The 13,418-nt window shown below is 39.4% G+C and overlaps 1 protein-coding gene across 1 annotated transcript; it reads left to right on the top strand.

Moving 5' to 3' along the window:
• Positions 1-4,561: 4,561 nt before the first annotated feature.
• Positions 4,562-11,318, top strand: LOC139918677 (lipopolysaccharide-induced tumor necrosis factor-alpha factor homolog). Its single transcript, XM_071908099.2, has 5 exons — positions 4,562-4,693; positions 6,538-6,688; positions 7,192-7,233; positions 10,024-10,168; positions 10,839-11,318. Exons 2-5 carry the CDS (start codon positions 6,553-6,555, stop codon positions 10,942-10,944), a joined length of 429 nt encoding a protein of 142 aa, XP_071764200.1. The 5' UTR covers positions 4,562-4,693; positions 6,538-6,552; the 3' UTR covers positions 10,945-11,318.
• Positions 11,319-13,418: the final 2,100 nt, after the last annotated feature.

Here is a 13,418-nt window from a genome sequence, read left to right as displayed (position 1 = left end):
TCCTTTTATCCAAAATAGCATGTATACATATACATGTACATTTTACCTCAGAATATCTCCAGGATTAGGGCTTTCTTGTCCGTCACTGACCAAGTAAAACTGATCCATGGTTTTGTTTTTGTCCAGAATTGCCTTCTGCAAAAAACTCTCTTGTTTTTATAATCCTACTTTAAATTTCCAAAACATTGCAAAGCCTCGTACTTCAATATGTCTCTAATTTACTTCCCATAAGCCTACTCATACTCTAATAGGATGCAGGACTCCTTCTCATTCCCCAAATTTGAAAGGAAACAGTTACCAGCAGAAAACACTTGAAACCTGCCCTTACTAGATGTACACACTTCACAGACATAGACTATAGACTAGGCACACAAACACACACGCATACACATGCTATAATCAAGGTTACAAATTACAAACGTGCACACACACACACACACACACACACACACACACACACACACACACACACACACAGTAATCACGGTTGCGAATATCAAACAACCTCTGCTTCTAGTGTCAATAGCTGCACACACACCACACTGATATGATAGAGATACAAAAACACACACAAACATGCACGCACACACACATGGTAGTCATAGATACAAATTCCAAAAAACATCTGCTTCCAATATTTCAACAAACAAACTACTGAAGCGAGTGCTTTTACGAGTCACATAAAGGTCTGCCAGTTCATGATCGATCAGATGGAAGATTGATCATGGATTAATCACGGAGAAAGAAGTCTTAAGACTGCTCTGCATGACTAACTTCTAGGTGGCGTAATGAGACCTGAAGAGAGACCACTATGTATTCAAAGACCTACTCCAACGGGGGCGCTGGTCTCTAGCTGGCCCTGCGTTCTGTGGTCACATATTACAACGTTGCAATGTGCTGACATCTAGTGGCCACAGTGAAAATAGACAAATATGTTCTCTGAAACCAGAAGCAATACACTGTGGTTTCTTGGCTAAGAGGAAAGCAGCGTCATCCTATTAAAGCAGCGTTGCAGCGTGTGTCATTCCAGATGTGATTGGATAATGCTCATGTGACAGTCCTGTGACCTCTCAGTTTCTTCATCCCCATCCCGACTGTCATCAGGCCCTCATGTGCCACAATCATGTGTTTATAGCTGGATCATTTACACAAGCTCAAGTGTCAAGTGTCTGGGAGAGAGTGTCTGGGTAAGCATGATTATACAGCCTCTGACAGATCCAAATATTTACTATTGTGAATCAGTGGGCTACTTCTTTCATAAACATCACAGAGATCCGTGAAGGCAGCTGTTCACCCAGCAGAGAGACTTGTACCTCTGAATGTTAGTTTGAACTTATACATCTAAAATGATGTCTGCTTTGTGGTACATGGATTTGAAGTAAATTGTGAAATGTACAGAACTGAGTGAATGGAGCAGTTACATAGAAACTTCTTGGACTTGCATGTGTCAAATAGAGAGAGTTCTGCTCTTTTTAGGACACAACTGAGAAATAATGTGCTTCAGATAAATACTGCTGGGGTAGAACATGGACATTCAATATTTATTGTACACAGTATTTTCTTCTGTACTGTGTCATGATTATTAATTCTAAGGTTTTTATTCCAGCACCTCTGCTTGAGGACATTTTTCTTCTTGTAATTCAGTTTTACAAAGCCACATGGAATCTGAATATGAGCGTTACCCAGAACTGCAGAGTGTGAGAGCAGTTAGTCCAACGCATTATTGTCGATCTGGAGAAAGCTTTCTCAAAAAGAGCAGATTGCATCTCTATATTCATTGTAGCCCAGAGTCCAAAAGAAACAGCTGTTGAATTCATACACACATCAGCATGACATGGGAATGAGTCTTTACTGCTGTGCACCAGTTGAACTTCTAGTTGACACAGAAGCACCAAGAACAGTTATAGATCATGACACTGGGGCCGAGGTTTTGCCAGATTTTATTTTGCCATTTGCTGTTAGTAAATGAATACCGCCATTATGTGTGTCTTCCCTTCCTGATTGGAAGGGAAGTGAACTTAATATATCTTATTACAGTCAGTCTCACTGACAATGATGCCACTGACAGTAATGATGTAGGTTCTGCAGAACCTGTCATCATCACTAGATACATAAAGATAAGCCTCTCTCTTTACAAAATCCAAGAGAAGATACATGGTGTTTTACTTAGGACCCCAAAGTAGTCAATTATGCAGTTAAGCCTGTTACACCTCTAGTACCAAACCCCTAACCTCCTGAAGTAACATATTTCCTGTTATTGATTTATGCTCTGCTTTCTTGTCCATTCCCATACATCCAGACTCAGTATATTTTTGCATTTACATATCAGGGTATGCAATAAAACTTAGATTAGGCTTCCACAGGGTTACATAGAGAGCTTCTCTCTATTTTCACAAGCATTATATAGGGATTTGGTCCAGTTTGTAAATGACTTGTTGCTTAATTACCCCAATATAGACACTCATTTGGCAGATTTGAAACTCTGCTAACTGGATTGGCCCATAAAGGACCAGCATATCCTCACACCAAAGAGAACGGCAGCCATTGCTAATGCACCATGCCCAACTACAGTAGGAGGTGTGAAACACTTCCTAGGCAGTGGATACCAGGTTATGCATAGCTGCACCTTTGAATGTCTGTAAGGAGGACCAGGTAAATCTGACAAAATTAAATGGATCCCTGATGCAAAGGAAGCATTTTTCCAGAACCTTCCTTAAGCTTACCTGACTACAAGCCATTCTCCCTGTAGTCACATGAGCATGAGAGTTATGCCCAAGCAGCGCTGACACAATCACATGGTAAACCATATTACCACATATTAGTTCCAGTTGCCAGTGGAATACCAGCATGTCTTGGGACAGTCACAGCAGCAGCCCTAGCTGTCACAAGCACAGCACCACTAGTCACGTCTTCCCCATTAACACTCTATACTTCTCATGCAGTCCAAACACAACATATCACAGTCTCTATAGGTTCAGCTAATGGGAAAGCTGCTCTGTTATTTCCTTTGCTAGATGTGTTAGCTAAAATCCAGCCACTATAATGCACTGAGAAGGAAGAGGAACAACAGACACATGATGACTGCTTAGATACCATTGAAGCATGATCATTACCCAGACATGGCCTACAGGATGACTTCATCTCTAATTCTGATCTGGTTTTGTACACTGGATAAAACATCTGTCTGGGAATGCTGTGGTAACAAACTATGAGAAGCTTGAATCTACTGCCTTCGCCTACTCATATTCTGTCCACTCGCAAGGGCTCTCAAGACAGGCGAGGCTAAAACAGGTAAAACAGGTTAAACATTTGATTCTTGTCCTGCATGACAGGTTTTATGTGATTTTGGTATTTTATGGCAACAATCTGATAAATTCCTTCCTAGAAGCAGCTCTACTCCCTGACCAGATGGCATTTATCAAATATGAGGCTAATACTTACAAGTCAGTACCCAAAGATAACACCAGGGCTGATGAGCAGCAAAGGCAGCCACAGAGCAGACTTCCAGGCACACACCCTCAGCGTATTGATAGCTTGTTTATGTGGTGTACTACACCACATAGCTTATTTCCTTCTGTGTTGCTGTGCTAAAAAGTTTCTGTTAAAGTGTAACCACTGTCAGTGTTAATCAGCAAATAACTTTCAAGAAGAAATTTCTCAATTAATGTCTATTGAGATGTAATACCAACATTAAGGTAACCTAAGCTCCAGCGTTTATGGTACACACTATGTACCATGTGATTAGAAGGTTTATATCAGTTTGTTGAAACTGTTATGAAAGTGAGACTGCTGGAGTAGAACAACATTCAGCATCGTAGAATATAATCATAACAGCTGTTTTTGTAATCTGAGACTGTACTGAGTGTTGGTTCATGTATCACTGAAAAGAAGAACACTTTATACTTTTATTTTATCAACAACAGGACTCTTAATTCTCACATGATTTTCTCCAGTTTTCTCATGATAGCTCTTGAACTTGCAAGGTTTGTAGGTTTGCAAAAGCACTCACACTTTAGTTTGCTCGCTTCCTCGCCTCTAGAAAGGTGAGAGAAGTGTAGAATGCTGTGAAGCAAAGTGGTTTTGGGGTGGGGGCGACAATGATCAAAATATATTATCCTCCTCCTATCATTACATGTGGAAACACACAGAGGGTTAGGTGAACTGTATCAAGAAGTGGAGAGTGTGGACAGGCTTATCGGAGGTATATTGGGGGCTGCAAGGCCTTGGAAGGGGATAATACCTTTTGGCAGTGACATGTTGGTTCACATTCTTTAACGTGAGTTTGCCATGGGTGTCACCATGAAAATGAATCATGTGGGACATTGTGTTAAGTCAACTAAGAAAACACTGAAAACCTACAGCAAACACATCTCTCCCTCTCTCTCTCTCTGTTATTGCACAACTCTTTGTTCCACAACATTTGACCAACATATGGAAGAGTAACAGAGGGTGGGTTGGGCTACATTTTTATTATGTGCGGGAAGAGTCCTCCTCTCTCAGCCTTACCGCCCCTCTCTTTTTCACTCGCATCACTCCGTCTCTCTCTCTAGTGGTGTTCTCTCTCTCTCTCTCTCTATCTCACTCTCTCTCTCTCCCTGTCCCCTCCCTCTGTTCTGTCTCAGTTTCTTCTTGTTTCTTCCTGCCTCTCCCAGGACGAGGCAGCTTCAGCTTCGTTGTTGATGGAAAGCGAGGGGTAAGTGGTTCTGGGATCCCAGCTTATAGATATGCATGGCTATGATCCAACCCAGACGTGTTGAGGAAATTAGAGGAAAGAGCTCTGTCAGTCAGTTTAGATTGGAGTCGTAGCGGTATGGTCATCGTGTGGTCATGCAGAACGTATTGCTGTCAGCTGTTATCTCCGCTGTGTTAAAGCTATGGTCTGTGTCTGCGTGTGTGTGGTCTGAATGCTATAGTACCACTGACATAGCTGATACTATTTGTCAAACACATGTAAAGTTTCTTATAGAATCAGTTGGGCTTTGCTTAAGAGCATCTACACCCAGTGAATTTTTGCCATGAAAAGTATTTTGAATTTTGTCTTTCTTAATGTTGTAAGCCTGGAGCTACCATGCGTAACAGCAAACTTAACTAGGGTGTGGCCCAAAATACATTAGTGTGGTGAACGAGAGTGCTTGATCACCTGAGTGTCCGGATCATGTTGCTCTAATTGCTTCAGTATGGATTTATAATGAACCACAGGAATGCTCACAGAGACTGACTGGGCCTATTCACTAAGAGCAACCAACACATCAGGATAGACTGTCACACTACATCCAACTTATATTGTCACAATACAGACTAAGTACTAAGCCATACAATGCTAAAATTACATAATACACATTTACTGCACAATAAGACTCACTATGGAGTGAGTTGGCACACTAATGCATGTGGGCCTCATCACTGAAGGAGGCTATTTTCAAATCAATATGAGGTTCTGGGGAGAGAGAGAGAGAGAGTGAGAGAGAGAGAGAGAGAGAGACAGAGAGAGAGAGAGAGAGAGAGAGAGAGAGAGAGACACTTGAACATTATATGAGAACAGCAAAGTGCATGTGTATGTAAAGTGGTTGACTAGGAGCTCCATCATTGCCTTCCCTTGCCCCACACCCTTCCCATTCAGCACATACTGTAAATTGCTGCTGTCCTGCTACGTTCGAACAAGAGCTATTACTCTTTAGCTTATTACTATTTCTTTGAAGCTATAACCCAAATTTTCCCACTGCACTTTAGAGAATGGTAGGTGTGGTAGGTTGCGCTGTTGTTGCTATTGGTATGTGTGTTTATGTCTCATTAGTTACAACTGATAAATGCTCATGTTTGTGTGGATTGCAAGGGGTTTGAGACTATTGATTTAGTGTAGTTCCCCTTGAAATGTCAGTCTAGTTCCACCAGAAATGGTCACGCTGTTCCTTAATTCTTTCTGCTGTTGTTTATGTGTCCAGTGACCGTGCACTAAGCCAGTCTGATTTGAGCTTTTTGAATATAGGAATATGCAACAACAGTGAATACATCACTTAAATATTTTATAAATGCATTTTGAAGACATCCATCATCACTGGAAATATTTGTGAGGTTCTATTGTGTTAACCACTAAAATTACATTTTCCCATATTATATTTTTTTTACATATTGTTTTTCAACATGTGATGGTTACAAACTCACACATACAATGCTGAGGATGTCTCCAGCAGTGACTGTCTCCAGTTTAAATGTACACTTCACAAAATAAGGAATACACAGTCAGTGTGTGTTGAAACTACACAATTATGCAAATATTTGCCATGGCAGCAATAGCTTTGATAGCTAGGGAAATGCAATATAAATATGTAAATAACAACTGTGGCATTTATGATTCATATTCAGTGGATGAGTTGACATCTTTGCCTGAAAATCTATTCTGAAGTTAATTTCTCTATATGTTATCATTTTCACCTCCTCTTTCTAATGAAATTCTTCCTTAAAGGTTATTGCTTTTGCTTTTGAGTCAGTAGCTCTACATGCTTCAAAAAATGAGTAATACACATTTCTTGTTTCCAGTAAAGATCTTTGAAGATGGAGAAAGGATACCCACCACAGGAATCGGCGCCACCCTACCCCGGGCCGCCGATAAACTACGGGGGTGCAGCAGTGCCTCAGCCAGGGATCTACCCTCAGCCTGGCTTCCCTGCCTCCCCCGGGTACCAGGGAGGTCAGTGTCTGTGGCCACTGCCTAATTTAAAGGATGATCACTTCTGAGATGTCATTGAAACCCTGACAGGGGAGTTAATTTCCCCCTTACCTTCCTAACCCTAGCAACACTAATTTGGAATCTATTCCTCTAACTGAGTTCAACGGTAGTATTTTTTTCTGAATCATCATGAGGTGAAGTGAGGCCAGTGTAAAAAAAACAAAACAACAGCAACAAAAAAACAAACATGTAATTGTTCTTGAAGCATGCTGTGTATAGCCTGTATATAGCCAATATACACAAAACCACTCTCAAAGAATGCCAGGAAAGCAAAGGAAAGGAAAACAAAGCAAGCAAAACATCCTACCAAAGTACACAAATACACCTTGGCAGATTACTGGTACATGACTTGTAGGTAGTTTCCCTGTAGGCAGTTTATATAAAGTTGGCTGTTTTAGTAAGCGATGATGACTAATTGAAGTGTCTGTTCTGAATGGTCCTGATCTGTCTGTTCGGTCCGCTAGGTGTTCACCCTCCTCCGGCTGCAGCTGCACCTGTCACAACAGGTGAGGCCGTGCATGTACAGTCTGTTAAATAGTGGCAATCCAAGATAGTGCTGATTCATCTATGAAAATAATAATATAGACATGCATGCATACTTGCATGGTTACATACCTGACAGCAGCAGCTCACAACACACGGGCACATGCACACATACACACGCAGGTTTCTCTCTCTCTCTCTCTCGCACACACACACACACACACACACACACACACACACACACACACACACACACACACACACACACACACACACACACAGTACAGTAAATCACAGTGTTTCCTTTTCATTTTCACTGCAACAGATGGCCTCAGACTGACTGTCAGTATTAGACTTTTTAGCCAATTTCAGTTCAGCTTTGTGAATTGAGAACCAGCACTGCACAGGCCAACAAAGGCAGTGGGTGAGGTCCTGAGTGCTCTTCCAAACTGATTTGAATAGTTGAAGAATAGAGCATTTGTAGCTTGTTTGAGTGACACAAAACTATTGTTCAGTGTTTGTTCCTGTGGTACATAGTCACAGATAGAATATTGCTTGTTGCTTCTCACTTGAAGCATGTGTTGTAATTCTCACAATTACACTACTCACAATATTGCAGTATTTTTAGTGTTACTTCCTCTCATTGATGGTCTCGTACGACAAAATATGATCCATAACACGGCCATGAGGACTTTTAGCATGACACCAAAAAGAGATCATGCTCAACATTCTTGTACAATTAGGTATTCGTGGTGCGGGTGAGGTAATCCCACGCAGGAATGCACAAGACTGTTTTATAAATTCCCTCTGTTGATTTTGTGCTCATGCTCGTTCATGAGGACAGACCATGCTCCGTTCCTCAATGAGTAAGAAGACTAACTGTAAAGACAATACAAATACAGTTGATTTGCAAAAAGTATTACACAACAGAAAAGTCAAACTTGAATATTTTGGGTACATGAGAAATAACGAGGCAGCAACAATGAACTCTAGTTTACCGTTTACTTTGGATGCCTTGGTAAGTTAAATTACAACACAGGCCACATGGCAAACCTGGCTGACTGCAAGACAATAGACCTCTCTTTATGAAATTACAGCCAATGGTGTAGTTAATAATAATAATAATAATAATAACTTTATTTATAAAGCACTTTTCTAAACAAAGTGTTGGCGGACTCTGCTGGTCTTGTCGAGTTAATGCAGCCAATACATTTCAGCCCCGCCCCACTCCCCGATAATAAACAACCAAAATTATCAGTATGCAATATACAATAGCAACAATGCCTTCCTAACTGGCCACCACAATGACACATCTTTGTCAGATCTTGTTTTTTTTTTGTTTTTTTTTCTAAGAATGAGAAAACTACATTAGTTAATGTCTAAAGAAGAAGGCACGCCATCATGAAATCATATGATATTTTTTTTTGTATGTTGTCACTGTCGGATGAAAACCTTGTATCTCCAAAATGTCAACTTTTCAGGGACGAACAAAATCATCTTTGCTTTTAGTGTGACCACCATGCATCTTTGGATTTATCCATATTGGTTTTGAAAGTATTTTGCAAACCCTAGGGTCATAGGATTTTCTCAACCCATGCAGGTAATCCATGTAATCCTTCAGTTGAGGCTAAACCATGAACATCACCAAATTTGGAGTTACAAGGTTTTCATAAGACAGTAGTGATATACTTTACAGATATACTGTAATTTCACTCCATTTGTAATCTCATGATTCAACTAAATATTTTGACATGATTTTTGTCATTTTATATTATAGTATTATTTTTTCTTTTCAAAAGTGACTAATTGTTTGCTATTATTTTAAAGGAGAAGTCACACACACACACTTACGAGACAATCACACACATACTGTATATACAGTATAATGCAAGTATTTTATACATACGTACGTATATGTGCAAGTATTTCATATATTTATATATATTTTGTGTGTGTATGTGAATATTTCATACGTGAGTAGTTGGTAGCATGTATGCGTGAGTGTTTCTTATGTGCAAACAAAGTGAATTATGTCCTACACAGGCTCTCTTATGTATCAGTGAACTAGACGTGCCAGTGTTTAGGCTTCACTGAATATGGTATGCTGAGAATGTCATATAACATGGTTTTTTTTTAAACAATGCTTGCTATGGTACACAGCACAGGTGGAGGGGAAAGTGCTTACTGTTACTTACTGTTTGCTGTGTGTGCACTGAATAGTTCACACTGAACCGGCTCTGTGTACATGTGTTCTCCATGTATGTGCTTGCACATATCCACCAGAGGTCAGCATTCATCCTCACGGCAGAATCAAATGCTTCAACAATTTCATGTCTTTCCTTTCTCCCCATTTGCTAACCTTCCATATTTCAAATGGCAGCTGTCACACAGATGTTATCATACAAGTCTATCAGCCTGACCAGTCAATGTTACATTCTTTAAGGCCCCAATCTGGTCAGTAACAGGTAAATACTGACAAAGATTATACAAGGATATGACTTCTTAAAATAATCTCTTTGCAATTTTCTGATCCGATGTAATCCAAATTACAGGTTCATCTTGCACAGTATTTACAGATTTTCAAGATATTTCAAGCTCAAGTTTTGCTAGCCAGTCCTGATATCAAACATTCAGTCAATCAAAGTGAGAATGAAAAATGTAATCAAATCTACTGTATAATCCAATTCTATAATCCTAATCAAATCCTGGAATTAGTCAAATGGGGCGGACAGCTTCAAGTTGTACAGGAGGATACAAGGGAATAGGAAACAGACAAAGGCTCTATTTTGTGTGTTATGTGTCTCTCTCCTCAGTGACCCACCTGGTGGTGACCCCCACACTGCTGGACGTCCCGGGTCAGACCATTTGTCCCCACTGCCAGCAGACGGTTGTCACCAAGACAGAGCGCAAAGCAGGCCTGATGACCTGGCTCATCTGTGGCGGCCTCGCCATCTTTGGGTAAGAACAGCCAGGCACACTGGAGCGTCTGGTTTCTAGTGGAGACGGTAGCCCTTTAACCCTAACCCTCAAAGAGCAGTTGAGCCTGGAAAATATCTATCTATCTATCTATCTAGAGAGAGAGAGAGAGAGAGAGAGAGAGATCTAATGGAAGATTCAGATTAAAGTACACCATGACACTGACCATTTCACATCTCATAAAAGGTTTCCTTATTGCACAATCCTAATCTGACAGCAAATGAAGAGATCTATTTCTATTTCAAAAAGCTTGTCAATCGAAAACAAAAAACAAAAACAACATTCTCTGAAGTTCATCATTCAATATTTCTAAACTACAGAGGATCCTCTATTTATTTTATTTTGTCAACCAAAAACTGAAGTTACCTACATTCTTTTAAAAAGAGGCAAAACATTTTTTATTTTTATGCTATCAATCATGTTGTAGGAGTAGGTGTCACTTTTTTCATAAGAGATATTTCATTTAGGAACAAAACTGGAAAATCACATTCAGATTAAAGCACACTATGAAATTGCTCATGTCAGGTATATGACTGTCCTTCCTTATTGCACGTTCCTGATTAAGCAATTAAGCAAAGACCTGCAAACTACAATTGTATTCTTTATCAGTTCAAAGCGAGGCTAGAGAAATTCCCTTTGCTTCCTCCTTCAGGTGCTTTCTCTGTTGCTGTATCCCATTCTGCATGGACTCCTGTCAAGATGTGGAGCATCGCTGTCCTACCTGCAATAAAGTCGTCTACATACACAAGCGTATGTGAGACTGTCCTGAATGTGACCTGGAGGGAAGCACACAGCGCTTAATACAGATCTGTGGACTATTATAGTCCTACTTTCTGTACTGCATTCCTTTAATACTGACCAGAACATTTAGAACACTGAATATGGCTGTTCACTCATTTAATTGTGACTTTGTACACTGACTGGTAATTTGAAGGTTATTTCCACAGTCAGAAATCCTGACAATATTTTCAATATAATAATAACAATTCTAATGACAAATGTGACATGCATTGAATAGAGGGGAGGTGTGACTTGGCGATCAATGGCAAATTTGTAATTTGTTAAACAATGGACATAAACTGATCAATATATCAATAGAAAAATAAAAACAGATTTTCAGGTGCCTTCCATAGTTCTGCCTTGTGGCGTTTGTTCAGTGCTGAAGGGATGTTGATAGTTGAGTGTCTTTAATTCTCTACAGTATGTTTCTTTGACACGTTTCCTCTCACGTATTGCCTGTTGCCCTTCCATTATGCCTCCTACAGTATTTTCTGTTAGCTGCCCTGGCCCCTTCTTATTGTATTTCACTGCTTGTTGTGATTTTTAGATGTTTCTTTTATACTATGTATATTACTGTCCAATGTTTTTCTGTTGAGGGTTTTTCTTTATCTGTACCCTTTTATCCTCTCCCCTTCCCCCCTCAAGCTATTTTCTTAGTGTGCATCTTCCTGAGCACACAGTGCAGATTCAGCGTCTTGCTCAAGGACACTTCAGCAGGGTGGATGCTTGCTGACACAGTGATATGTGATATGATGGGTGCTCTGAGTGTTGGTCTCCCTCCTCACTACACTAGACTGCTACCTCAGAAGAGACCTGTTTCTAATAAATCACACGACAGAAAGGAAATAAGAGTACATGGCGGAGGTACAGGATTACAGTTTTACAACAAGATATGATTTTAAAGCTATAACAAATCATTTAATTGGTGTGTGTGTGTGTGTGTGTGTGTGTGTGTGTGTGTGTGTGTGTGTGTGTTTGAGTCATCATTAGTCTCCCCTACTCAGCTCACAGTGGCTAAAGAACATTATGTTGGTCATCTAACATTTCTACTAACTGTCATAAATTCATAGAATATTTTACAAATTCGTGAATCCATGAACCAACTGGTATAATTGGAGTGTAAAAAGGGTGGAATAATGTTAGTGTAGTAATATTGGATATAGAATAGGACAGTGGTTCCCAACTCCGTGCCTCGGGACCCCGAGTACTGCTGGTTTTCATTCTAGCCCAGAGGACCTGGGACAGCCAGCCACAGAGACCAGATTTTTTCTCAGAGCATTTGATTTATTGATAGCTGTAGGGATGTAAAAAGAATTTCAACAAATATAACCAAAATGGTTCTAAAATAACCCCAGCTTTAAAGATGTTTAAAGATGTAACCCTAACCCTTAAAGCTGTAACCTAAATGTTATGTTACCATAAACATAGGCTTTTATCAGCACAGCCATAAACAACGGTGGCCATAATCAACCCCCCCCCCATGGCACTACCAATGCTAATTGGGTTTATGAGTGTCATAAAGGTCTACAAGATACTGTGGTGGATTTCTTTTAAGTCACATGGTTTATCATAGTGAAAATGAAATGAAACGACAGATAAAGTGGGGAGATTTAAAAGGAAAAATTGATCTCTCTCAGTATCATTGAAGCTCCACATCATTCCAGTACTACAACAGTAGAGGTATGGATTGATAATCGATGATGTTTATCCTCATGTTTGGTAGGAAAATAGATTATTGTTTACTATTGTTGTGTCGGTTTTCAGAAATGGTGTTACATTTCTACTACACTCAAAGAGGGAACTTTTTTCCCCATACAACTAGTGCTGGTTGTTGTGAACTTGTGAAACCCTCTTTTTGGTGAACTATTTCTGGCTGTCTTTTTTTTTCTGATAATGTTTTACTAATTTTATTTAGTTTTGTTTAGTTTCAGTTCTAGTATTATTATGATGGAGCTTTACCCAGTACCTTTACAAAGGGCAGATTTTATGTACTGTAGCAGTGAATTCATAGATACAATAGATTCATTTCTGTCTTCTGTCCTTAATTTTCTTTTTCTTTTGATCAAAATACTTAAAGTGACAAAATGGTGTTGATTTTTATTTCACTTTGGTTAGTTTTAATTTGTTAGTTTTGGAGAATATTCTTTCAGTTTCCTTTCAACTTTAACACACTGTAGTTATATTGGTTTTGCTATTTGAATTCACTAAAATGTTTTTTCATATACACAGTCAACTAAAAATTAAACAAAAAAACGTAATTTTAGTTTAAAGTTAAAGATGAAACAAATACATAAACAAAACAAAAAAATCACTTTTACAGCATGTTGAGTTATTTTTCCATTGCAACAACCCATTGTAGATATTGTAAGCCTACAAAGTAATACAAGTTTTCAAATACTCACACAAGTTATGCACACAGTTGGTTTGAGGCAATGAATAAATAGTTTCTTCA

This window comes from Centroberyx gerrardi, chromosome 7 (genome assembly GCF_048128805.1).
Source record: "Centroberyx gerrardi isolate f3 chromosome 7, fCenGer3.hap1.cur.20231027, whole genome shotgun sequence".
In the NCBI taxonomy this organism is placed as follows: Eukaryota; Metazoa; Chordata; class Actinopteri; order Beryciformes; family Berycidae; genus Centroberyx; species Centroberyx gerrardi.
The sequence above is the reverse complement of the archived record's forward strand: the minus strand, read 5'-3'. Positions and strand labels throughout refer to the sequence as shown.

What these genes read in the sequence shown, in the direction of transcription:
- LOC139918677 (XM_071908099.2), top strand. Translation starts at nt 6,553, where the DNA reads ATGGAGAAAGGATACCCACCACAGGAATCGGCGCCACCCTACCCCGGG. An exon ending in AGCTGCACCTGTCACAACAG is followed by an intron (nt 7,234 to 10,023) that starts GTGAGGCCGTGC and finishes CTCTCTCCTCAG; the next exon opens with TGACCCACCTGGTGGTGACC. An exon ending in GGCGGCCTCGCCATCTTTGG is followed by an intron (nt 10,169 to 10,838) that starts GTAAGAACAGCC and finishes TTCCTCCTTCAG; the next exon opens with GTGCTTTCTCTGTTGCTGTA.